We start from the raw sequence: 27,548 nt of genomic DNA on the forward strand, positions 1-27,548 counted from the left end.
ATGGCCGCTCTGAGCTATTAAAATTCTATCATTCATATTGCCACCTATGATTTTAGGATAAAAGTCAGCAATATTGGCAGTTGACTTGTCCATTGCAGCGATTTTATTCGGTTAGTGATTTGATGAAAATGGAAAACCTTGTGAATTGTGTTAGCAGGTTGAACTTTTTTGTCAGAACCCAAACGCCCCTCCATTTGTACCAGGAATTTTCTTTCAGATCAATAATATCTACCATTTAATTTTCATTAACTTTTACTTCAAAGTTCGGAATCATCACTCGAATCATTTTCTGCTTTTTTTTTATTTTCTGCCTATTTTCAATTCAACTCCTTCACTTGGACTAAGTTCGTGATGTTTCATTTTCAGATAACCGTTTCGTGTGCAAACTTTATACTGTAAATTTCACAATTTCACATCTAGTTGTGTGATTGCATTTCATTAATGATTTTACTGCTGGTTCCGATAAACATTCACATACACCAAAACAATTATTTCTTGTCGTCGTTCCTAACACTCCCGCGTGATCACGTAGAGCCCCGCTGATTCGCCTCATCAAATATTGGTATCAAATTCAACTAGAAGACGTGTATAATAGTTTGTTCAGAACGCATTTTTGTGTATGCAAATTTAGCTACATATCGGTTTGGTATGCTCCGACTGTCTTCCTACCCACCGACACGAGGGCTTGGCTTACATTTGGACTTCTTATGATTTCGTTTGATTTTTTTTAAATAATGCGTTGTTTCTGTTTTAAACACACTACACCGATTATACATTGTTTTTTTTTTGTTTTTAACGTTGTTTTGTTTTTTTTTTTCTCTTTACAACTGTTTCAATAAATACACTTCTCAACAAAGTTTGGCCTATGGTCTAGAACTGTTTTTTTTCCACTATGCAAAAATTGCATTCTCACGTTGCGTGTGTCTACACAATAAGGGGGACTTTTTTGTTTCTCGCTAAGTATACAAAACTTTGTGTAAACATAGGGTACAACAGCGCAGCTTTCTTAGACCGCGGGTATTTTTGCAACGAATAAATAATCTTTTCCATTAATTTTGTCGTATTTTGTGTGGAAATGAATGTCTATACTTTTGTTTACTATGTGATTTGATCAAACTCAAAGCTAATGTTGTTTTACGTTTAACGAGCGCGCATAGACTTCCAATAAAACGTAACTGTGTATGAATTTCGGGTGCCTTTTTTAAAAATGCAAATATTAAATATGTTAAAAATATCTCTGTAATCTCAAAATATATAGATATATGTTTCCATGTGATCTAAGTAAAAATATCTATCCCTACAACTAGGTAAAAACGCCAGGTTCTGTTTTAAAACACGACTGAACGTAACAATGCGAAATACGAACCGCAATGTAATTAGGAGTAAAACTAGCACTTCATTCTGTTTTTCTTTTATTTTCCTTCATTATTTCGATATCGGTTTCACGTAAATATTAGTTCTATCTCTCTCTCTCTTTCCCAATCTATTTTTTTTCTACACATTTGTTTAGTTTTTAAAGCAAATTTTCAGTGAAGGCTGTGCATAAAATCAGGGGCAGCCGTACCCCACGCGTTTGTTTTTTTCTTCATTCCACTAATTTTAGAATTGTATTCTTCAGTTGTCTGTTTTTTTGGCAAATTTATTTTTCAATTTTTGCTTTGTAAATTTATATATTGTCATCTTTACATGCTATGTCGACAGGATCGAGTGTCCTCCGTGTGGTGACATACACATAGTAGTTGGTACAAGAGAGAGAAAAAGAGTTCATTTGTCCTAATTTCATTTTTCGTCTTAGATTGTTGATTAAACAGTGCGAACGGATGTAACTGGGTGCGAAAGCAATACGGTTAAATTCAGAGCATGGTTGACATTGTAGTCTTCACGAGAGCTGAATCGGTCGAACGAATGTGTTAGCAATGTGAGTATGTGTGCATGCTTTGGCTTTGTTGACCGTCGTTTGAGGTTATAGGAGAATACTGTTTGGCGTAGATATATCGTGGTTTCTTCACTCGGTCCGATTGGGATAGCTCAGGGGTTTGTTTATTCGAACTTGATTTATTCATGTTTTGCACAAAAGCTTGAAAATAGGAAATAATGCTTCGTGTGTATTTTTTACACTAGCAACATTGTACCTAATAGATCGAGCCTGGGTAAGGAGTCAAAGAGAATCCAATGAGAAATATCAAAAAAGATCCAACGATCAGCAGGAGCGAAAAATGTTACTTTTCTCATAAAAATTTACTACATTGAAAAAGCATTGTCATCAAAGGTAAAAAGAATCAAATCAATAAAAATAAACGAACCACATTTTTTTTATCAAGTAATCAATTAATCATAATTCCAGTGTAATCTAGATGTTCCAAACTCAATTACAATTCGGTTTTACTTTCCACCAAAAGCTAGGATTTAATGATTTTAAACACTAGAATTAAATTATTTTAACATTTTTCTTCCATTAAAACATTTGTGTCATACGAATGCATTCACAATATAAAAAAGATGTATAATTAATATTTAAATGAACATACTTCGTTGTGCTGTTGTGCTTTGTTTTTCTCATTTTCCAGAGTTTTGACGTAGAACTACGTCTTTCATTAAGGGTGCCAAATCAGAAAACAGGTCACGTTTTTATGAAATAAAGTTAATGGTTATAACTATTTTTGTCGTGAAAGGATTCTAGCGATTTACATACCAAAAGAATCGAAAATTCTCTAAAATTAGTTTGATATGCTATACATTACAATCTCATAGTCTGTATATGATTTAAATTGATGGAAATTGGAAGCATTTCCATTTCCTCATACATTTGTTCTGTTCATTTGTGTGCTTCCCCGAACAGAGCTGTCAATAACGAGCATCGAAGGGGAAATCGCAAGATGTAAAGTCTCCGTGAACAAAGGAAAAGAAGAGGAACAAAGGGCAATATTTGCCTAGAATATAAACAGTGGATCTTGTTGAGGCAAACTTCATTCTTCGTGAGGACACCGACTGGACAACACCGTTTCTGGGCGAGCTGGACGGCGAGTGATCGAATGGTTTTCTCAAGGCAATAGGGGTGGAGGAGTAATGTGAGGAAAAGTAGAATTTTCCAAGGGCCTTTTGGAAGGTTAGAGACGGATGAACTGAAGAAGTTTAAAGTCTATTTAACTAAACAAGGACAGGTAAACTTTTAGTATCGTTCTAGATACGAAACAATGAACATCGTTTGTTCTTCCTTGTTTTGCGCCATCACATGTCTTCGTTTCGGAATGAGCTGTGGATGCGAACAAATAACTCACTCGTTGATGTCTCTGGCATTGCAATCATTACATCAAACTAACGCCATTGCATTAATGTTTTGAGCTACACAATTGTGTGGGGAATCATCAAGCTAGACTATTGTCAGCTCACCAAGAAAATAGATGTTCTGGAATTTTTTCAGCGATTTGGTTTCGCATGACGATAGGAAAACTCTCTCCACAAAGGATGACAGCTAAGCTAATCTAGACTGGCAATATTAACAGAAAGGGCTTTTGTTGAGAAGAGCGCAAAACAGAGATAAGTGTGTGTATATTTAGTTGCTTCAAGCCATCGATATATGGGGATTTGTGTGCGTACATGTGCGCTTCATAACCCGTACGTAAAAATAGGGCATTTTCACTACTCTGAAACCCCATTTGTAATGATAAATATAAACAAGGAGGGGAGATAGCGGGAGGGAATTATTTACGCTAGGATATTAGTAATGAATTTCTGCTGAGGCAAATATTCAGCCTTTTTCCAAGCAGTTAACATTGTTTGTTTTCTGTCATCATAAAGGCTTCGTTGGTGCCTTTGACATTACATCAATGCATTAAACTGACGCTATGGTGAAGCAGGTGTTAAGGTTGTGCACAAAAAAAAAATTGGGAAAAACTAAGTTATTCAATAAGTTATAATAAGTCATTAATTTATTTTGGGTTCGCACGCAGATAGAGTTTATTTCGCTTATTTAGTCATCAAGAAATTAAATGTCGTTCTGGAACTTTGTATGTGATTTGGTTTCGCTTGCCAGTAGCAAAACTTTCTCCACTAAGGATGACAGCTGCGCTTATCTTGAGCATGTATTGTTCTGTGAGCACAAGAATGAATCATCAAACAATTATCGTCAAACGATTCTACAATAATAAAAAAAACATTTCAGGGCGACCATACTGGTAGAATGGTTATTTCAAAATTTTCGTAGCATAATAAAATAATAGCCGCAGTTATAAACAAACGACTTGAATTAAACTACAGCGTAGTTCTACGTCAACAATCCGGCCGTGTCTTGAACACAACCTCCTAATTTTTTTTTTCGTAATCTGTTCTACATCAACGGATTTATAAAAAAAACTTTCAAACCGTGTCAGTGATGTATAACTATTGGAACCGGCAATGAATTTAAATATTTTGAATAAAAGTTTCTTGAAGTTTTCTCATCTCACTGTAGCAGGACCTGATGTCACAAAGTAACAAAAAAACGCAGTGCTGTGATTTTAATTGTGAACCGCCATGATGACTCCGCTATCCAAAGGACTCAAATTTTGAACATATTTGCACCGATATTGCCTCCAAACAGTAAATAATGCGTGAGCCCAGAGCCTAAATTTGTGTTGGTTGGGATAGGGTTGCCTAGATCCCGGTTCAATCGATGGTCTCATAATTATATTTTACTTTCTTTCTGTGCAATCGCTACATATGGACAAAGCGGGGAAAACATACCTCCTATTTTACCCACTTTGGACTCAGGCTATCACTGATGAAAGTAAAAAGAATACCAGGTATGTAACAACGCCTGTGTCAAAGAAGAAAAAGAAGTTAATTTGAAAAAAAAACTCTCAACAAACAACGTGAAGTTTTTCAAATATATTACTATGACTTGTTTAAAAAATAAGGAAAAGTGACACACTTGAAGCTGATCTGACGACAAATACGATAGTGTCTAGGGTTTTCATGGCAGGTGAGGTTTTTATGTGATCTTTCCTCAATATCATAGTGATCCCTTTTTTTGTTCACTTCCGCAAAATATCAAAATGCAACGTCCCACAATGCCGGAACAATAGCAGAACTGAAAATGACGAAGGAATCAGGACATATTTTTATCGTTTTCCAGTAGATAAGTCGTTGAGATGTAGAGTTCAGCACCTAGATTGTGAAATAAAGTAATGACAGCTAAACCTTCATAAAGCTCCTCTAAAATTCAAGAACAATAGACACCAAAATAATCATTTTGATAAAAGAAGAAATCAATGAAAAAATGAAACATTTTAGTTCGTGCCATGTTCTGTTTCTTTGCAAACGATGAATGTAATGTAAATATTGTTTGCAAATATGTAATTAGTTTCTGTATATCCTCTTTCAACTCTATTTGTTGACACATTCAATTTTGTACCATTTGAGTAACTGACTGGTATGCCTGGTATGGGACATTCCTATCTTCCCGGCTACTAATGCAATCAAAGGCTGACACAACCAAAACGCGTGAATCTTCCTACCTTCTATTCTCCATCTCGATGTGGACAGATTCAAATTGTTTGTCAAAACGAATCCAATAGAAATGGCAAAAGCGGACCTTACACGGTCAATATTATTTTCAATATAATGACATTTGAGAGCATAATGACAACCGATGCTCGATGTTGATGAAGAAATCCGGGTTTTCTGATTTTCGAGCATCACTATCATGACATTTCATGACATGAATGCATGTTGTTGCCGTTTTATCTCACGGACTCAGAGATGCCAGGGTTGAAGACATGTCTTCATTTTGAAGACATTTGACTTACTGTGAAGACATTTGATTTTGTGAAGATGTTTCGAAGACGTTTTATGTTTTATGGAGTATGTGAAGCTATTTCATTGTGACAGCGTATGTGGGTTTCTAAAAAAGTAAGAAATTCTAAGTAATAGCCGAAAATATCGTCGAAAGAAGCAGGGCTTTTGTCTCAGTGTCATTCGCTCGCTTTTATATCAGTGTCACTCGTTTACTTTTGTTCTTAGTAATAACCGGAGACTTTTCTTTTCCAAGCAGAAAATCCACAAGCATATAGAATGAATTCAACAACATAGCGACTTTTACTTAAAAAACTTGAGAACTTCATGCGTTCTGAATACACAATGTCTCTAGAAGACATTAGTTCATTTGCGCTCGAGAATTCGAATAATTGTGACATTGTATTTTTATTACTTTGGGCCCATACCATCAATAGATTAACCCATTCTTTCAGATGACCACTTCACATATCGAAGGTTTTCCGGCTACATACCGTTTCAATAGTTAGTTTTATGGATATGGTTTGAGTTATAACCAAAACTTCGAAGCTGAAATAAACCAATTGTTGTGTTCACTCAATCAACGGTTTATCAAGCCAATTATCATTCATAAGCTCATAAAATTTAGTTCGCAGTTGCGCAATATATTCTTTGTTCAGATTTATTGAAATAAATAAAAAACCCAAGTAAGTTTATTTGAATGCGTTATATAACAATACCAATTAGGATAATCATTGAATAAGCTGTCGAACTTTGTTCGAGAGTAAGTTATGAATTTTAGTATCCTCCGATATGATTGTGAAGACATTTGAAGACATTTTTTCGTATCATGTGGAAACATTTGAAAAAATCACCTGGCATCCCCGCACGGACTTCGAAACTGAGTTGCCAGATTTGCAAGCGTGACTGTAAATTCGCAGACATTTCATTTTTGTTAGTATTTTTTTGCGATTGCAATTGACTTTTCAAACTTTTGAAATTCTACACATGAAAACAATTTGTTTGGAAAACTGAAATGAAAACTTTTAATAGTAAAATACGGAACTTTTCACAATACAAATCTAACCCTCATAAAGTAGACTGACAATGTGGTATCGAGAAAGTGAATGAAACGAAAGAAACTGTTTCATTAGTTTTTTAAAGTTCTGAATTCAGTAATATTTTCCGCGCTAGCAACCGAGGTAGCTACACCCAAAGCTAATTTTTAGCACATGTTATGGCATCCCGATTTATTACATTAAATGAGCCGGAAAATAACAAAAAATGTTCTACTCCCCAATACCGGTATATCATTTGTGTAATATATATGCTAGAGCCAATATGAGCAAGCGAAACAGGAGACACAGAGAAAGATATATTCTCGTTCATGTTCTTCTCTATCCTCTTAGAGAACACTTTCCAACTTCATTTTATGATGAGGTGCAATATTATCACACTTCAATATAACAGCGTTGACAGCTATATGGATAGCGAGGTCATGTGAAATATCTTTGCATTCCAGCCGGCCTTGGTTCGATCCCCGTTGACGTCGTATATGGACTTTTTTTTGGCACAATCCCATATGAAATGAGAAAAGAAAACAGAAAGAGATGTCTGCTCGCATATATACATACACCTTTTTTTAAGCTTTTGGAGCAGCTCATTATTTGCGCATTTGACCCTCCAGCACACGAAATGGCACTGTGTCTGCCAAAGATGAAATGTTTACAGCCAACGCTAGTTTGGGCGTAGTTCAGACTAGGTTGTGTATTTCTTCATATTTCACTCTGTGCATAAAATTGGGAAATGAAAAGAAATGGGAAAATCACAGGCGGAAAAAAATTACACGTCAATCCAAAGTGAATATAAGCTATAAATTGTATATAGTCTAATTTATAGAACAAAAATATTTGCTTGCAGATAATATACTTTGCATACATTTTCGCCAACTTTAAAGAAAATGGCATCTCTGAAACTGAAAACAACAGCCTGTATTTGCGAAACGAGTATTCTGGTGTGTCATTGAGAAGGAAAAACGAATTCTACAACATTATAAATGAAAATTGACTTTTCGTATTGAATTTAGTATTCAATGTAAATGAAAATCACTTTTTTTCTGCAAGAAAATTGTGTCTGGAATTAATTTATTATAATAATAATTGACTACGAATGCCATGTTTCGTCAGGACTACGTGCTTGAAGTAACTAAATAATGCCAAATAGAAATTTTCATTCAAATTTTACTAATTTAAAATTGTCTTTCAGCCTTCTAATCTGACAGAGAGAAGTTCAGATTCCAATCTCGATTGTCGCTACTAGTCATCGCGGATAATTTCGTAGTCCCGGGCTGGTGGAGATATTACCGGATATTGCGACATATACTTATGACCGACATTTACCATTTTAGCGCTCAAAATCATACAGACATTTTGTCAGAAACTGAAATTTCAGTATAATTGAGATGTTCTAAACTTAATTACAATTTAATTTCATTTCCCGCCAAAGGTTTTATGATTCTGAATGCTAGAATTATATTATTCGAACATTTTTCATTCATTAAAACTAAGAAAAAAACATAATTCATAATTCGAATTACACAAATTGCAACATTTATTTCATTCGAGCTCATTCAAAATGCCCAACACTGCAATCTGCGATGGACGTTTTCTGGATCGACCAAAAACTCGAATAAACAAAGCCCTAGTCACGGAAAGGTTTGTTTCGTTGATTGGAGAAACATTTGACACATGGGAAAAAAGCTGCAATAATTTTTTTTCAAGCAAAAATGTCTAAAAAGTTATCATCCGAACGAAGAACAACAAACAAATGCCAGAGCTATCCATATTAGGGTAAATGATCTTGGTTTGTCCGATTTGGGGTTTTTTTACGCAACTAGTAAATGCAAATCGATTTTTCATCATGAAAATCACATATAATCGATACGAGTTTGAGTTTATTGAAAAGCTCCTAAACTTTAGTTGCTAATACTATCATACGGCGTTGAAATTATTCAAATTTTTATGTTTTTTTAACGATTTTCCTTAAAGAGAAATTATGATCATGGTTTACCCGAAAAATGATCATGGTTTGTCTGGTTTTGGAAATCACCATTTTTGAATGAAAGCATTCGAATTCTCAAGTAGATGTTGCATTTATCATTGCATCATATTGATCCATTCATAATTTAGACTTTCTTCAGAATATTGCCTTTTCCTGGACATTTTAAAAGTGTTACCCTCAACACGCTCAACACAGAGAAACTTTATTTCTGCTATGCGCGAAGGACACAATTAACAAACTGCAGCGCGCCAAGCGGTTGCCATAGAAATCATGTGGACAAAACAACATTAGTGAATTGGACAACTCATGATCAGAATTGATTTCATCCAAATGCGTTAATTTAATGGTTTAGCTATGTAAATCTGATACAAATGGTGTGTAGGCATGATGTTTACAATATTTGTAATTGTTATAATCCCGAAAATGCCTGAATACTTGCAAAGTGAAGTGAAAGTGATCGATTAAAAGTTAGCTCGAATGAGGGGCGCATTGACACCAATAGAAGGTGTATTTTATAATCCTTTAAAACTTGTGGTTCCGTAAAAATATTGTAAATCATGAAAAAGACAATTTTATTTATATGTTTTGAAACATTCGAATACCCGATTTGACAAAGGTTTGCTGAATTAGAGCATTCAAAAAAGTGGACAAACCTTGATCATATTTTCGACTGGACAAACCAAAATCATTTACCTTATTTATATTGCGGAAAGAGAAAATTCCGACAAGAATCCAGATTGAAATCGATAAGAAGCTGTTCTAAAGGCGAGGAATGACATCAATAGAGTTGAAAACTGTAGAAAGATATACTGTTTTTGTTTTTTTTTGCTGCTGCTGCTGCTGCTGCTGCTGATATTGGTACTTCCCTAGCTATTTAAAATTTTCCTGCTTACCACGTTTGGGTGCACCTCCTGTCTTTGACCAAATCCCTATTATATGTGTTTCTATATACTCACGTACGATTCGCAGCAGGTGTTGACGGCGGTCATTTTTATTCTTAATTTTTTCCGACTCCCCCCCCATCCCCTCTCTGCACACGTGTTATGTTTTCGGTTCCAATTGGGGTCAGCCGGTCCGGTTAGACCGCTCCGCCACCCACGAGTCATTACTTGCGGGACAAACTTTTCGTGGAGGTTTTCTCGATGTGGATCAGGATGCTGTTGGATGTGCCGAACGTTGAGACCCGTATATCGAATTTGCCGTCCAGTCCAAGCGAGTGGGTCATTAATCTTGCGTTCTCAATCGACGAATCGCACAGTCTGATTGGTGGCGCGGCAATCGGTTCGGATTATGTAGAGAGAGAGAGAGAGAGAAAAAAAGAGAAAGGGATAAAACAAATTAAAGATGAATGACTTTCCATGCGGACTGAAGTGGAATGAGCGGTAGGGTAACACGAGGTGAGTTGGACATACGGGGTGATTTGGATCACCCCTTTATCTCAAAAAGTACGGCTCAACATGGATTTTTTATAATGTCGTCTCCTTTTATTGTTGAACCGTATGTGACTAACGTAAAAAAACTTTGGTAAAATTCGACAGATGGAAGGAAACGATAGCATGAACACAACAAGCACTTTGATTGTCAAAAAATGTGAGTTTTCCGATCGTGGTTTTAAGATTTTTTTTCCGCTGATTAAACAAACTTTTCAAGTTTCAACGAAGGTCTGGTTTAAAAGGTTAGATCTTGACAGAAATTTTATTAGAACTATGTCCAGATTGATGTCCAATCATTCCGCGCTAAATGCGCATCTCTTCCGCATAGGTCTTGCTACTAGCAATTTATGCAATTGTGGTCAAGGATTTCATGACATCGAGCACGTTGTTTGGTCATGTAATGAATTTTGCAATGAAAGAATAAAACTGGTTGCCGATTTAGAGGCTCAAGGAGTACACTCACGCATGCCAGATCGCGATATCTTAGCTACTCGCGACCCTAATTTTATGTTCCCCATATATGTCTTCCTAAGAAGCGCTAATGTTATTATTTAAGTTGCATCTCCTACTCCCACTGTCCATTCTCCCTTCCTTTCCTATTACACAAGCAGAACTTAGTACCCGTTGAGATAAGATCATTACAGGAGCTATTAACATAACAAGGAGGCACTTACTACCAAAGGATACCGTTGTTACATCAACTGGCGATGTAGTTGTTACGACCCACCACAGGCACTGTTCCAGACAAGGATAATACCGACGAGGCAACGAAGGAATAAATGATTTTTTTTTATATTGCACTGTAGTTTTAGCTAATTGGGCTTAAGTTAATAATTATGTAGTTATAATATATTCAAATAGTTTTAAAATGTATTGCTTGATGGTGGCTCCTTATCCACTTGAGCCTAATTAAATCAATGAAGGAAAAAAAAACAAACTTTTCGTGTATTGTGCAGTAAAGTTCTGTACGCCTACAGAAGAGGAACAATTTGGGGCAGCGAAACTGTAAGTTTGATAACAATAAATGAAATTAATTGCATTTTAATTTTTGCATGATATGTGGGGTGACATGGAAACGTTTCTGTGGGGTGAATTGGTCCTACAGGTTTGAGGCTTTTCTTTTGTCTAATTGATTCCAGATGCCGCTGAATTACAAAAAGAGGATGGGCAGACAACTTTGGAAGAAGGAGGAGCTTGAAAGAGCAACGCAGACCATTAAGAACGGATTTTCTTTGACCAAGCATCGAAAGTGTTTGAAAATACTCGAACAACAGTGAAACGATCCATGAAGAATTCGAGACGGTCTCAATCCAGTTTTTCTGGTCTGGAATCTGGCCAAGACACCTGGTATCGATCCCAGAACATTGTTACTGATTGTAACATTATCCCGAAATACTTTACATAAACATAAGTATGTTTTTTTCGATGAAACACACACTGGGCCAAATCACCCCACATACGGTCCAAATCGACCCGCATAAAACTTCAATGTCCAAAAATCATCTCTTTTATTTTATGATATATTTGGTAATTTGAAAAAACAAGTGTAGCTCAGTATACAATGTGATATTTTTTATTTAAACCGTATTGGTTTGGAAATATTAGGCGATTTACTTAGGGGATCCAAATTTCCCCCAATTCCCCTACATGGGAAAAATATATGTTTCATTTTTTTCTCATTGCTATTTGTCAACTTGAGGGCGATAACTGACGCGATGAAGATTTTTTCCGATGTTATTATAGTGTATCTACGGGACCAAGCCTTAGGGAAGACGTGGTGGTTTTCGCCTTCTAATTCATGTTACTCAAAATGAAAAATATTATTAAAATTAAAATGCATTGTGTTTCAAGAAGGATTTCATTTTTATGATACTTCTTGATACTTTTTTTTTGGTTTGTAACCATAATGAAGTGTTTTTCGACAAAGTATGATGATCGAAAAACGAAAAGATATTCCATACACATGGACCCGATACAGTTTTCATTTCCACCGCACAATGATGGTTTCAACGTTTTCGTTCTGGTGTAAAGGTCGTCGAAGATGCGCCACGCGCCGGAAGGCCTGTCGTCGAAAATTGCGACAAAATCGCTGAATTAGCCGAGAAAGACCGGCATAGTAGCAGCCGTAGCATCGGCCAAGAGCTGGGGATAAGTCATCAAACCGTTATTAACCATTTGAAGAAGCTTGGATTCACAAAAAAGCTCGATGTATGGGTGCCACACACGTTGACGCAAAAACATCTTTGACCGTATCGACGCATGTGAATCGCTGCTGAATCGCAACAGAATCGACCCGTTTCTGAAGCGGATGGTGAGTGGCGATGAAAAGTGGGTCACTTACGACAACGTGAAGCGCAAACGGTCGTGGTCGAAGCCCGCTGAAGCGGCTCAGACGGTGGCCAAGCCCTCATTAACGGCCAGGAAGGTTCTGCTGTGTGTTTGGTGGGATTGTCAAGGAATAATCTATTATGAGCTGCTTCCCTATGGCCAAACGCTCAATTCGGACCTGTACTGCCAACAACTGGACCGCTTGAAGGTAGCACTCATGAAGAAGAGGCCATCTTTGATAAACAGAGGCCGCATTGTCTTCCATCAGGACAACGCCAGGCCACAAACTTTTTTGGTGACGCGCCAGAAGCTCCGGGAGCTTTTTTGACAGCCTAATATAAGGTTGGGGGAAAAGTTATCCATTATTTTCTCGTTGGCTGGCTTTAATGATCAATATCTCGCGTAATATCGATCATACAATTTTAAGTTTAGGCTCGTTGTAAAGGTGACATTTCACACTAAACACTTTGTTGTTTTTTGTTTGTTCCATTTATATTTGAGTTACAGGGTGTTAACAATGGAGGTCAACGAAGAGAAAATTCGGTACATTTTACACTGCGCCTTGTGAGAGGAACGAAACCTCGAAAGTTGACTCGAGTTGAGCTGCTGCTGCTGCTGAATATACGAAACCACGGAACAAAAACCGAGAAACACACAGCAGAAACTAGTTGCGTTTTGATAGTGTGTTATGCGCGCGATCTGAACGACCCAAGAGAAGGCAGCCAGCGAATGGACCGAGAAGGCAATGAGAAAAATAGAAATATGTTGTTCAGAATTACATTTGTTGGTCTCTCTGCGTTGCATCGTCGTTCGCTCAATCTCGACGAATATACCGTTTCCAGCGGGGCTCATATTGCCAACCCATGGGAGGCGACCGAATTCGGGAAGATCTAGGATCTTGGCGTAGTGTTACCGCTTTATTTCTGTTTTGCGAAAACTGGAGCGCCAAAAGTGCTGTCCTCGAAATGCTTACGAAATACTAGATATACTTCATTACTTAGAATCCACTACTTCTTGAGCATTTATGATTACACTTGTTCGAAATTACGAAAAATCCACTGCTTTTGTGACACCATCCTCGAAGGACATCACCAGAAACTTCCAGAAATGCTTTGACCAATGGAAAAATCGTTGGAAGATGCAGCGGCATACCACAGTTCGATATTTTCCATATCCTACACCCAAAAAAGATTCTTAGGACATGTTTAGGCATCCTGATTTATTACATTGAATGAGCTTAAAAATAACAGAAAATGTACCAATTTCCCATACTGCTACAGCATATGTGTAATATACAGCCATTCCATGCCGAGCCGATATAGTGGTTCTCAGATTTTCGTCAAAAGTGGTAATTTTGTATTTTATTACAAAACATTAAACCCGTATTTTTTTTTTATTAGAGTGCCCATTTCCATTTTGGGGTGGTCCGAAAAATCAACTTTTTCCTCTTTTTTTTTTTTTTTCCTAAAATGACTTTTTTCAAAAATCCATAACTTTTGAATTACTATCAAATTAAAGCCAAATCTTTTTTCAAAAAATACCATATCTGCAGAAAATTCGAATTCTGCTCTCGTTATTATTGATTTTATTCGTTTTTTTATTGTTTTCATAGTCTCGGGACCAAAGGCGCTATATTTTTTTTATATTTTTTCTGAAAAGCTGAGGATTTTTCACACATATGTTGAAAGAGAGGCGTTTTTTTTCTTCCTTTTTTTATGGTTCGAAAAATCATTTTTTCCCCTTTTTTCCAACACAAAAATTCATAACTTTTGATCTACTGGACCGATTCAGATGATCGACACATAAAATTGAAGCCAAGTCTTTCTTGAAAAATATTGGACTTGCGAAAAAAAAAGAAATTTTGATTCCGTAATTATTTAATGTATTAGTTTTTTATAGTTTACATGGTTTCGGGACCAAGTATGCTATATTTTTTAAAATATTTTTTCTTGAAAGCCGAGGGTTTTTACATAACATATCCAAAAATCAGAGATGTGTTATTTTTCGTTTCTAAGTTATGATTTTAAAAAGTTAACATGTTTTCAGTCTTCGTTCAAGATTTCTATGCGACTAGACTAGATGTATGCGACTATAATTCAATTAATTGGCAAATAGCAATTTTTTTCAAAAAAGGCTAGCTAATTGACTTTAATTTGATATATCGATAATCTAAATCGGTCCAGTAGCTTCATAAGTAATAAATTTTTGAACGAAGTCATTTTTGGAAAAAAATAATGAAAAATGATTTTTTGGACCATCCGTTAACTTTAAAAAGTTCATTATATATGCCATAGCAATATAAGAGCAATATGAGAGAGCGAAACAAGAGACACATTGCAAATAAGTACGCATCAAACCTTTCGCATACTTGCCACATACACGACCCAGACCGGAAAGGAAATAAGTCCACGTTTATGCTCTCCTTTTCACTCTTAGAAAACAATTTCCAACTTCATTTTATAATGTAGTGTAACATTATCACACATTTATCCAACAGTACCAGTGAGTATTGGATAGCGTTGTCGTGTAAAACAGCTTTGTATTCCATCCGGCCTTGGTTCGATCCCCGCTTGAAATCATTTGGCCTTTTTTTTTTTGGGTATAATTCCAAGCTGCCGTTCATTCTAAGAGAAAGAGAGATCTGCTCCCATACATACAAACATTTTAAAACTTTTGAAAAAGGTGCTTTTATTTGTCTTTTATTTGTCCATTGTCCAGTACACATTAATAAATTTGAAAATCGTTTTCTCCTCTAAAAGCTAATTTAATTCATTATTATAAAGTTTTCCATCTAAGTCAATAGTCAAGTAAAACACTTCACGATGATTTCGGTACTTTCGTATTAGCGTCAACGGAGCCGAAATACAATAGATAGAATTTTTGCACTGAAATATAAAAAACTTAACCGGGCAAACGTAGGCCATCCTAACTAAAGGATCGTCTCCTATGTTTCAAACTAACCGGGCAATCGATGGAACACAGGTTTGTTTGCGATTTCATCCCACAAAAATATCTTCGTAGAAAAAAAATTCACTTATTTATTATTTTAATTTTTTTTTAACTTTGTTTTTCAGTGTAATACACTAAATTATGATCTTTACTCTCAACAAATGGACCATTTGAAGGTAGCGGTTGAACAGAAACGTTTAGAATTGGGCAACAGAAGAGGTGTTATGTTCCATCAGGACAACGCAAGGCCACACAGTTCCGAGAGCTTGATTGGGATGTTTTAATGCATCCACCATATAGTTCGGACCTGGCACCACCCAATTATCATTTTTTTCTCGTATTGGAAAATTTCAAGAGTGATAAGAAATTGTGATCAAGAGAAGATTGTAAAAATTTATTGCTATGGTTTTTCGCTAATAAGGACCTAGACCTCTTCATGAAACATCATGAAGCTACCTTTAGAATGGCAACAAATTTTCCAACAAAACGGGGTATATTTGACTCAAATCGGGCATTCCGAAGAATATGAAAGATAGGCCAGAATTTCACCAAAAAATAATGGATTACTTTTTTCCCAACCTAATATAACTCTTAAAGCTTTTGTGATAATTTTGACAAATGCGAAAACTGTGAATATTCTCTTCTCCTTAAAATTTGGTTTTGATATTGTTTCAATCAAGTTGAAATCGTCACCCAGGGGGTCGATATCGATCACTTTGAGAAACTGTCAAACACAACAAACAAGTTTCCACATCTGGATTTCTAACTCAAAAGACAGTAAATAAGAAGAATCGATTGATGCAGATGGGAAATTTTGAAATGTTTACCATGTGTTTTGATTCGGTGTTGTCAAAATTTGTTCATGCTACCCACGACTACCCTCTATGGCGCTGCGCACAGTTGGAATGTAGCCGTGTACAACGGTGAATCAGGTCAGTACAGATACAGCGATTGTAGGTTATAGCGCTGTACATGCTGACAGACACATAATGTTCAGAGTACATCGCTAGTGTAGTTGTGTGTCTGCCATAAGTATAGGGTCTTTCAGATTAAACGCTCACGCAAAAAAATCAAATAGCTCTTTAAAAACAAAAATGTTTCGCTCCGTCGATGGTAACACAGCGTTCCCCACTTCGGGACGATAATATTCGGCTACTCGTTCAGTCTGATCGGATGGTTTTTAGTGTCAAGATGCACAATTTACAAGAATGTGTATTTTTAGTGAAATCGTATTACTCGAGCAACCGAAGCCTTAATGAAACTTTGTCCTCTTATGGTAAGAATTTCAACATTTCTCGTCGTCGATTACTTCCTCTGGGGGTATGTGAAGGACCGTTGCTATGTTAATAAGCCACAAAATCTGGAGGAACTCAAAGAAGAAATAACTCGGATTTTGAACATCGAATTCGTAATGTTAGAGTTGTGTATGAAGAAGTTTGTTCACCATTTAAAACGCGTTATCGCTAAAAGGCGTGATCACATCGAAAATGTCCAAAAATAAGCTTTTTTTCGTTTTATAAAAATAAAAATCGGTTCACTTTTGTAGAAGTTATTAAAATTTGTTGTTGCGTGAGCGTTTAATCTGGAAGTCCCTGTATTATACTGCGCGGCGAATGACGTGAGGTAGATCGATTAATTAGTCAAAACCTCTGGGTTTGTTATGCATGTTATGCTTCACTGGAATGTCCCCCTTGTATGCACACACTTTATGCGATACTCATACACGTCACGCAAATCCGGTTACACATCATCAAGTATCGTCGATTAATTCTTGGATAGGAGCACAATAAGGAGAATTTAGCTCCATATAGCGTGTTGGGTGATTCCTCGGTGATAAATGTCACACACCATGAACTCTGGCGGTACTAGAATCTGCAGTCTGCGGGAGCTCTTAAATAGTGGAGAAGGCGTCTGCTTGCGCTCCTAAGATGTCGGCGACTCCCGCAAAATTACGGAGAATCGCAAAAGGTACAGTTATATGGAGCAGCATAAAGATGAAGGTGGAAGGAAGCCACAAATGGCTGCCACAATGGCGCTCATTTCTTTCATCTCCCTCCCTCGACACCTCGCGGAAATACCGCAGGACTTTTTTGACAGCCTAATATTTATAAATATATATAGAAGGTGTATTTGCATATGAAGTAAAATTCTGATTACACGCGAGCGTAACATGAGCAAATGTATTACACATGCGAAATGGGGTTTTAACAAGTTCTTCCGCACAGTAGCTCGATGTTGATGATTCCTTAATATTTTCCTTCGTTGATCGTTTTGTTGATGTTGATCGTTGATGTTTTCACATATTCACGTTAGAGAGCCTTAACCCTTCTTTTCGTTGGCCGAGACATTTTGATTGAATGTAATACTTTTCCGTTTACTATTTTTGAAAGCATAGGCAGCCGTGGCAGCGTTCCTAGCTCTGCAATACAATTTTCTTAACCAATGTTAAAGTTGCTAAAACTTACATTATAGATCCATTAAACGCAAAAATAATAATTGTATTCATATAAACAGAGCACTTGCTCGAGTTTTTCGACGTTTTTCACTATACAGTGCGACAGCAGATGAAAATTTAACATCTTGTGAGTAATCGATTAGAATTTAATTGATATTGCTTGATGGGAAGTGTGCGAGAACGATCATTTTCTTCACACTGTCTCGCAAAATGATTGATTTTCGGGCGAGGGGTAAGGGAGGGAGATGAAAGAAATGAGCGCCATTGTTGCAGCCATTTGTGGCTAGCTTCCACCTTCACCTTAATAGCTCCTGTAATGATCTTATCTCAAACGGTACTAAGTTCTGCTTGTGTAATAGGAAAGGAAGGGAGAATGGACAGTGGGAGTAGGAGATGCGACCTAAATAATAACATTAGCGTTTCTTAGGAAAACATATATCTTCTTCTTCTTCAATGGCACTAACGTTCCTAGAGGAACTTCGCCGTCTCAACGTAGTATTACTTGCGTCATTTTTATTAGTACTTAGTTGAGATTTCTGTGCCAAATAACACGCCTTGAATGCATTCTGAGTGGCAAGCTTGTAGCGCTGCACTGATTTTAGTATTGTTGAGCCCCTCGTTTCTATGAGTATGAACGTCAGTTTCAACACAACTCCCGTGTGTAGAATCTGAGTGTCTTTTCATATGTGTATGTTTCGGATGAACTGCAAAGCGAATGTTTTTCCCCTTTCCGATTTCACTGCTAGCTATAATTGAGTGCCAGATGTAACTCGACGGCTCAATTTAGCCAAGACACGTCTCAGAAAATGTCTTAGACACTCGTGTGAGTTTTTTCTAAGAAATTCACGTTTCCTTAACCGGGAGAGTTTTTGGCGGGTTTTCTTGGTATTTGAATTCGGAATCCGGCGAGCGACTCGATTTAAGCTGCGCTCGGGAGATTAAAGATAATCGCCCGAAAATGTTTGAAAAGTGGACAGATGTAGGCAAGGGGGTTGAGGGTAAGACTATGTATTATTAATATCGTTAATAATTGCGTAGTTCCGGTCCTTTTGATCATTGCGCTGATCTGAGGACTTCGAAGAAATATTCTTCCATTTCAACTTGGCCCGTGGAAGAGGCAGCAGTGTGTAGTTCCGTTTGTGAAATCGCGAGTAGTTCAAATTCAATTGGAGGTAAGCATTGGCTTTTTTTTTGCAAAATGTGGCTTTATGGTAAATGGCTTGTGTGTGCGCTTTTTTATGTGTTGTTTCTAGGTGGCACCACTTCTGACCCCACGGCTACGTTGGAATTGGCCCTCTCCGTCAACACGAGGGTCCCAGCAAAATTCTCGCGCTCCCGGCGGCTCGTCATCAGCGGAAGTTCATCGCTCTTCGCCGCCGTACCACGTAAATCCATGGTAGTGAGTACCCATTTTTATTTTCCTTTTAACATGCGCATGTAGGGAAATAATACTCAACACGCTAATAATGAGAGGTGCGCTATAGAGCGCAAGAACAGAAGCAACACCACACAAAAGTACACACACAATAGCCATTGAATGTGAGTGAATGGAGAAGCCATAGCAGTATGACTAGAAAGTCAACCGCCATTACCAAATCTTTTTGAATGTGCCTTTAGTGTAGTGAGCTAATTGCTATGTCTGCAAATCCAATGATTTGATGTTCGAGTCTGGAGTTAGATTAAATTTTTCTGTTATATTATAAATGAGTTGAATTAGTTTTTTTGTCGTCACGCTGATGTCCTGTAATAAATGTTGAGTTGTTTTTTTTTATAGTCTGAGTTATTTACTGGCTAGCGGTGTGGCCTAAGTACCGGCAACTGATTTTTTGTTGTTGTAAAGGTTTTGAGTCTGCAAAGAGACTCCTTTTTGTTGCAGTTAGTTGAACATCCACTCCTACGCTCCGAAGCGAGCTTCGTTGTGGACAATATTTTCGCTAATTGGTCCAGTGAGGAAAATTTGCCGAAATTTGTGGTCTGGGGATCGGCCCACGCACTCTCGGGCTTTAATCTTGTCCTCTGGACAAGCGGTGTTCGGGTTCACTTTACAGCGCAGCTCAAATTGAGAAACAAACCGGGTTTTGGGGGAAGAAAGAAAAACCCGCCCTGGGAGTTCGATTCTCATTGGCCGGGCAACCAAAAACACGGCGGTTGGCCTCCCTTACGGGAGTGGCGCTTAAGCCAACTGCTTGACTGCGCAGAGCCCCGGTTAGGAAGGACTCACACGCCTAGAAGGCGTGTCGGGTTACAAGCTCTAGAATACGCGTGATCACAGTGCAAGTCGGAGGAAATTTCTTTGACGAAAAATTCCCCCGACCAGAACGGGAATCGAACCCGAACACCCGGCATGTTAGTTATGACGCTAACCATTCGGCCACGGGAGCACAAGTAAAACATATATAGGGAACATAAAATCAGGGTCGCGAGTAGCTAAGATATCGCGAACTGGCATGTGTGAGGAGTACTCCTTGAGCCTCTAAATCGGCAATCAGTTTGATTCTTTCATTGAAAAATTCATTACATGACCAAATAACGTGCTCGATGTCATGATACCCTTCACCACAATTGCATAAATTGTTAGTAGCAAGACCTATGCGGAAGAGATGCGCATTTAGCGCGGAATGATTGGACATCAATCTGGACATAGTTCTAATAAAATTTCTGTCAAGATCTAACCCTTCAAACCAGGCCTTCGTTGAAACTTTGGGGATAATAGAGTATAGCCATCTCCCAAGGTCATCTCTGTTCCATTGGTTTTGCCAACTGGTGAGTGACTGCTGTCGGGAAATGGAGAAGAATTCCCGATACGCTATTTGTCTTTCAAAAACTGTGCCCTGCTTACTACCCATCTTCGCGAGTGTATCCGTTTTCTCATTACCAGGAATAGAGCACAGGGAAGGAATCCAAATGAAAGTGATTCGAATACTTTTATCAACAAGAAAATTCAATGCATTCCTAATTTTGATAAGAAAATATGATGCTTTCGTCTGTTGTTTCAAGGATTGAATAGCTTGTATACTGCTAAGACTATCCGAGAAAATAAAATAGTGATCAGGTGGTAAGGACTCAATCGTCTTAATTGCATGATATATTGCAGTCAGTTCGGCAACATGCACTGAACAAGGGTCTTCAAGTTTATGGAAGATAGTGTAATGTTCATTAAAGATACCAAAACCAGTGGATCCGTTGATTCTTGAACCATCAGTGAAAAACACTCTTGAAGAATTGATATGGTTATATTTTGAAGCGAAACTATTAGGGATTAACGCTGATCGAAGATGAGCTGAAATGTCTCGAGTCTCGTCCTTCATAGAAAGATCGAAATCAACGGAAGATCTGCAGAAGTTCGAAAAGCTAGCATTATTGAAGATGTCTGCTGAAGGTTTTATTTCTTGAGAAATGTAATGAGAGTACAGATCCATGGATCTCGACCTATGGTTCAATTCGGGAAGCTTCTTACAATTCTCAATTACTAATGGGTTCATGATTTCGCTTCGGATTGAGAAGCGATAGGACAGTTCCCAAAACCGAACCTGCAATGGTAAAACACCTGCCAGGACTTCAAGGCTCATGTGGTGTGTTGATTGCATGCACCCTAAGGCTAAACGCAAGCAGCGATACTGTATCCTCTCCAGTTTAATGACGTGGGTTTTAGCAGCAGAACGGAAACAAAACGAACTATACTCCATGATTGACAGTATCGTAGTTTTGTACAACCGTATTAGGTCTTCTGGATGAGCACCCCACCATGTTCCAGTAATTGCCCGGAGAAAATTTGTTCTCTTTTTTATTCAGATACGCAATATGCGCCATGCACATTTAGAATCAAACCAAACTCCAAGACATTTGAATCTTGTGGATTGAACGATGGTTTTGTTGAACAAGTGAAGCTGAAGTTCGGGAGGTTGGTGCTTCCTAGAAAATACAACCATTTCTGTTTTCTCAGTTGAGAATTCAATACCAGCTTCACAGCCCATATAGATAAATTATTTAAGGAAATTTGCAGCGGTTGCCTATTACAGTTATTCATCGTGCATCATCGAGCGCCCGAGTGCTTCTGCTAGGTTATAAATAGGCCTGTTCTCGCACGGATCGGTCGCATTTTTGGAGAGCTCCGAATTCTGATAAAGTTTGAATCGTTAGTACTTTATGGCACACTGCATTCAGCAGGTGCACCCACGATATGAGAAAGCTACTTTTTAATGAAGAACATGCGACTGCTGTCAAGCGAAGCCGTTCCCAACAGGAATTGGGTGAAGAATCGACTAGGTGTTAAGCAGTTGCAGTTGCAATAAATTTACAGTGTACCTGCTGGAAGATAGATGGGGTGGGATAGTGGACCGAAATATTCATTTCAACATGTTTGCTTTGTATTGGCAATGTGGATTTCAAACAGATCCAGAACAGATAACACCCACTCACCTGATATCGATTTCCATGCCGCGAATATCAGCACAGTATGTTCCAATAGCAACGATTTGTTCCTCACTCAGTCCAGTCACGGTGATGCCCAGCCAGCGCAGCTGTGGTAGCGAACCTAGCAGGGCATGCATAAACAAGCCTTCGATCCTCTGCTTTTTGGGTCGATCCAACACAATGATGCCGTCTACCTTAACGTGGCTCATCGGGCTCGATTTGAACAGTTTGGAGATGGTTTTCAGTGTGCGCACTGCATCGTCCACATGCAGGATCCAGTTGCAGATTTTGAGCGTGTTGAGTGAACTGGAGATCAAGAAAATACGATTGAAACTCGGAAACGAGCAGATGAAGATCATCTTACCTAAAGTTAGCATTGAGCGTAGTGAAGAAACCGATGATGTCCTTGTCGGAAAGTATCAACGGGGTCGACGAGGTGCTTCCGAGACCGGTCCTCGACGGAGCGGACAAATCCAGCTCGCGCAGATTAACGAACCCGGAGAGATATGGTAGAACGTGGGGACCCTTCATCGAGACGTGATCGGAGAAAATTATCTAAGAAAAGACAATGGTATGAACATTTTCACCACGATTGCTGTCATCGCTTACCTGGGCACCGGCCATCTTGAGATTCACTATCGAGCGGCACTCGTACGCTCTGCCCGGCATTACAATATCGCTCTTGAACATGGACAAATTCAGCCGGCAGTTGTTGAGGCCGAGCTCCCGGATTGAGGTAAGCGAGAGGAAACCCCGCACCGAGGCAAGCGTACCGATGTTCTCTATCCTGAAGCTCCAGCCGTCTAAACTAAGCAGTCTAAGCGTGATGCAACTACCCAAGGCACGTGCTGACATTCCAACGGCGGCGTCCTCCAGGGCGATACGGGGTGAGCCAAGACTGAGCATCTGCAGGCTGGGTGATTCACTGGCACCCAGAACCGCGGGCAGAATTTCACTGAGACGCGAAGCACCCTCCAACTTGAGCGAGTGTAGCGTTGTCGAGAGTCGAACCGTTTCACCCAGACACATGGAATCCTCGAGCGATAGTTGGGCTTTGCTGAGATCCAATCCGTGGAGTCGCGAGTACGAATCACGTGCCGCCAGCAGGAGTTCGTGCAGGGTTCCCGAATTGTGTGGTCCACCATCGCAGGCTGGGGTTGGGTACCATGTCCTGGAAATGACTGAATCGGTGCTCCGCTTGTCCGGTGGGCCATCCATTGGTTGGCGCGGGAGTGTGGCCGATCGACCCGGATTTGAGGTGGAGTTCAAGACTCCTCGGGGCAAGGACGAGAAGATCCCGCCTGTTGGATATGATCGTGGTGAGGGCGCACCTGTCAGAGATGACTGCTTAATGAGTCCAGAATTTCCGGAGCTACTACCGGAGCCGGAGCCCATGCTGACGCCACTGGAGGAGGGAGGATCATCGCGAGCACCCCAGCTGGACGGGAGTGCGAGATACGAAAGGGGTCGCGCATTCAGTAGATTTGCGAGGGCTCCAACGGCACCACGCTCACAGCGAAGATGAGGAAACGATAGGCGCGTCACATGGGGACACTTTTCGAGCATCGAACAAATTTGGACGAGCTGCGAGGTGCACAACCCAAGATCCAATATCAAATTGCTGAGCTTCGGTTGGCGTGGGATCACCCGACAAAGACCTGTCACAACAGATTGCAGCTTTAAGATGGGAGGATCCTCCTCCAACAGTGTGAGAATCAGTTCGAAGCTTTCCAGTCGTGGTTTCAGTACGGTTTTAGATATGCAAGTAGCTAGATAGTTGATGTCCGAATCGCGCACCTCGTTCTCAATCAACGAGGTGATCCGGAGTGTCGTAACGCTCTCGTTTTTCGACAGTGCGTCCAGGAAAATGTCCATAACGTTTCGTGACTCGAGCAGCATGTTCTTCTCGATTTGATAGACCAATTCCAAGTTTTTCAGCGTACAGGTTGGACTTTTCAGTGCCAAACCCCAGCCTTGCATTTCGGAAGGCGTGGATTTGATTTGAACCCATATCGGTTTTGCCTCCAGTGGTGGTATTGGCGGGGATTTCGAGATCCCAAGCAGTTCACAGAGAGCAGTTAGGTTGGCTTCGGTTTCACCACCAGCGAGCGCCAAAGAAAAAATGGTTTGAGGGCTCAGCCACAGAGGTGTTAGTTTGGAGAGGAGTAGATACGCTCGAGATCCAAGAAGAGACATTGCGTACGTGAGAACTTTTAGAATTTCCGGTTCCACCTCATCGCCAATCGCAAGTCCAGCAACCTCGGCGGCTAGCAGCCCTGGTCGACTCGCAAGCGACACCAGATAGTTGGCGGCTAAGAATTCTGCAATGCCCGGACAGATTGTGGTATAGTAAAACTCCGATTTTCTTCTAGCAGTTCTACCGAAAACCGGAGCCTTATCCAAACATCCGATAATGTTGATCTCCGGCGATGAGCAGTACATTTTCAGCTCTGCAGAAGTGACAGTGGACCGTTTGGTCTTCAAACAAAACAGCGCTAATCGGCCGAGTTCCGTGACTTGGGTATGCGACGAGTTGGCGGCAACACAGTTAAACACCGAGGCAATTACATCTATTTCATCAGTCAAAAGGTCCCCTGAATTAGCTGCGTAGATCGATGAGATGGCTAGACATCCCAAGGAGTTTCTAGCGATGTTCCTCAGGAATCGACAGTCCTGCACGGAATCGATCAATCTCGTTGGAGCACCCCATTGTCCGCCGCCCAGAAGCGAAACCGATCGGCCCCAGGTGATACCTTCGAACGATACATGGCGCTGCATCAGGGGCAGTAGTTCTTCGCACGATGAAGTTACGCTAATCAAGATAACACGAGCCTCGGGAAAGAGCCTTCCCTCCAGCAAATCTACGACGTCCTTTGGCATGGCTTTATACTTGCGCGACTTGCTCTGCACATCGTACCCATCCAGCACGATCAGCAATTTGCTCTTGAGTGACTCGAGCGAGCTCCAGGCGGCGTTGAAGCCACCAAAACCTGACGCAAATGGATTCTGCGGTCCCCGGGGCAGCAGTTCCTTCCCTACATACTGTGCTAACGATCCTTTGAGTTCATTCAGAGGTATAAAAAGAGCTAACGCTACCGGTTGGCCTCGGGGAGGCCACGTTGGTTCTCGGCTCCATGCGTGCAGGATCCGAAGGGCCAGCGCACTACGCGTGATCCAAGGTGGGCACTCGATCAGTACCCGCCGGGGTGCCTCCAGAAAAGGCCCATCTTTGGTCTGAACGGCGGCCAGTATTTGATCGACCGTGATGCACTCGTTCAAACAGTGCGAGTGGATGTGCAGTCTTAGTTCGGGTTCCAGCCGGGCAGGACAAAGCACTCCTGGGGCCACCGGTTGGACCCAGGTGGGCAGCACCGGTTCCTTCAGCGCCAGCTCGGTATAAAGCGTTCTGAGATAGCGGGCAAGCCGAGCTTGAGGGTCTCGTGGCTTGTCGGCGAAACATGCTGGCGGTCCCGGCGGCGATGGACACTCGAGTGACACATACGATCCGCACAGTTCGTAATCTGTTCGGTAGGATGCTGGCGTGGTGATTTGGTGGTGATAGTGTTGGCGGTGTTGTTGCTGCTGCTGCTGCTGCTGATTCGTCTTGGTCGGATAACACTGGAACGAGGAATTGAGGAAACGAAAGAAAACCAATTATCACATGACCAGTCAATAAAGAAAGTTCTGAACTTTGAAAGATAGCGCACATAAAATGTAAATTTGTGCCGGCTGAATTTTTTCTCCGTATTCAATCCAATTGAATAGTGCCGGTGTAATAGTGCCTTTTTCCGGCTCACGATATTTGGAAACTTCTGCTTTGTGACGGTTTCGATTTTGTTACTGCTATAGAAAGGGGACCAACTTTTTTAATTTTGTGAGGACTTTGATGTAAGTTTTTCTCTGTACGTTTTCGCCTCCCCCAGCTTGAGGGAATACAAGACATCTGCAAGACATGCATATGACGGTCGGCTGTGTTTGCGAATCCCGTTGAATGAAATGAAGTTCTAAGAAATGAACACATACACCTATTTGGGCAGCTCCGATGATAGTGGGGATAATCTGAATAATCCATCGAATCTGTATCCCAAAAAGGATATAGTATCTTGGATAGCTGTCCTGCGTTGGAAGATTGATGCATGTTGTTAGTGTTGTCTGGGATGAATCATGAATTGTTTTTGTTCAAATTAGTTCCATTGCGTTCACAATTTACAGCTCGTTAATATAATTGTTGCCACAATTCCTTGCAGTGCTTATTTGAGCTTATCTCTGGCTCAATTTCATTTGGTACTAAAGAACTGCACAGCACTGAATTATTATTCGTTCATCCACGCCAAAAACTGTAAAACCTTTTGAATTGAAATCGAGAAAGTTATAGGAAAACAATGTAACAAGAGTTGCATTTGAATATTTTTCTGTTACAGGTCGGACTCGATTATCCGGAGACTCCATCCGGAAATTCGGTTATCCGGAATTTTAGACACGATTATCTAATCTGAAATTTCTATTCAGAGAGTATCGCACATGAGCTGAGAGCGAATCTTGCGTTATTATTATCGATCAGAATTGGAACGCTATTATCGGCAGGATTCAGATGCCACCAAAGCATTTTGGAATGTTGTGATATCAAAAATACACGACATTGTTTTCGATGTTTCGATTCAGTTTCCGCTCTCAATGTAAAAACCGCTTCGTTTATGTTATTCAAGAACTCGAACAACAAATTCATTCACGGGGACCTATCTTTAGAGAAGTCTTCCTAGCAGCGATGCTCTTCTTCGTTGAATTGTAATATTTTCTGGAATACGCTTCTAGTTATTGGGTAGTCCAGCAAGTTTGCGTGCGCAACTGATGATAATCGAATGATCAATAATAATCCTCGGTATACGACACATCAATTAGTAGCCTTACAAGTATCCTTACAAGTAGCTATGTTCATGAGCACCTGGTGAAACTTGATTACGAAACGCTACAATGTATGAGTTCCACACCTTTTGACCGAAAACATTAAATGAATCGTATCACCATCAACAACTCGCTTCATAAATGCAATGAAAACTCGCAGTAACTCGCAGCAAATAGTGTCAGGCGAAGAAAAATATTACCCTTTTGAAATGAACCATCATTAGATATCTCCAAAGCCGATCTTCACCTGCAGAAAG

The 27,548-nt window shown here is 39.7% G+C and overlaps 1 protein-coding gene across 1 annotated transcript in view; it reads right to left on the reverse strand.

Annotated features, from left to right (window-relative positions):
- Positions 1–234: 234 nt before the first annotated feature.
- The window catches only part of LOC129762793 (uncharacterized), a 366,458-nt gene continuing 339,144 nt past the window's right edge, over positions 235–27,548 (reverse strand). The window contains exons 5-8 of the mRNA XM_055761333.1: positions 22,999–26,007; positions 22,754–22,944; positions 22,396–22,695; positions 235–10,070 (exon numbers count right to left, since the gene is read on the reverse strand). Of these exons, the coding sequence (XP_055617308.1) occupies positions 9,917–10,070; positions 22,396–22,695; positions 22,754–22,944; positions 22,999–26,007 (3,654 nt within the window). The 3' untranslated portion in view covers positions 235–9,916. The remainder of the gene's footprint in view (positions 10,071–22,395; positions 22,696–22,753; positions 22,945–22,998; positions 26,008–27,548) is intronic.

This window comes from Toxorhynchites rutilus, chromosome 1 (genome assembly GCF_029784135.1).
Source record: "Toxorhynchites rutilus septentrionalis strain SRP chromosome 1, ASM2978413v1, whole genome shotgun sequence".
Classification (NCBI taxonomy): Eukaryota; Metazoa; Arthropoda; class Insecta; order Diptera; family Culicidae; genus Toxorhynchites; species Toxorhynchites rutilus.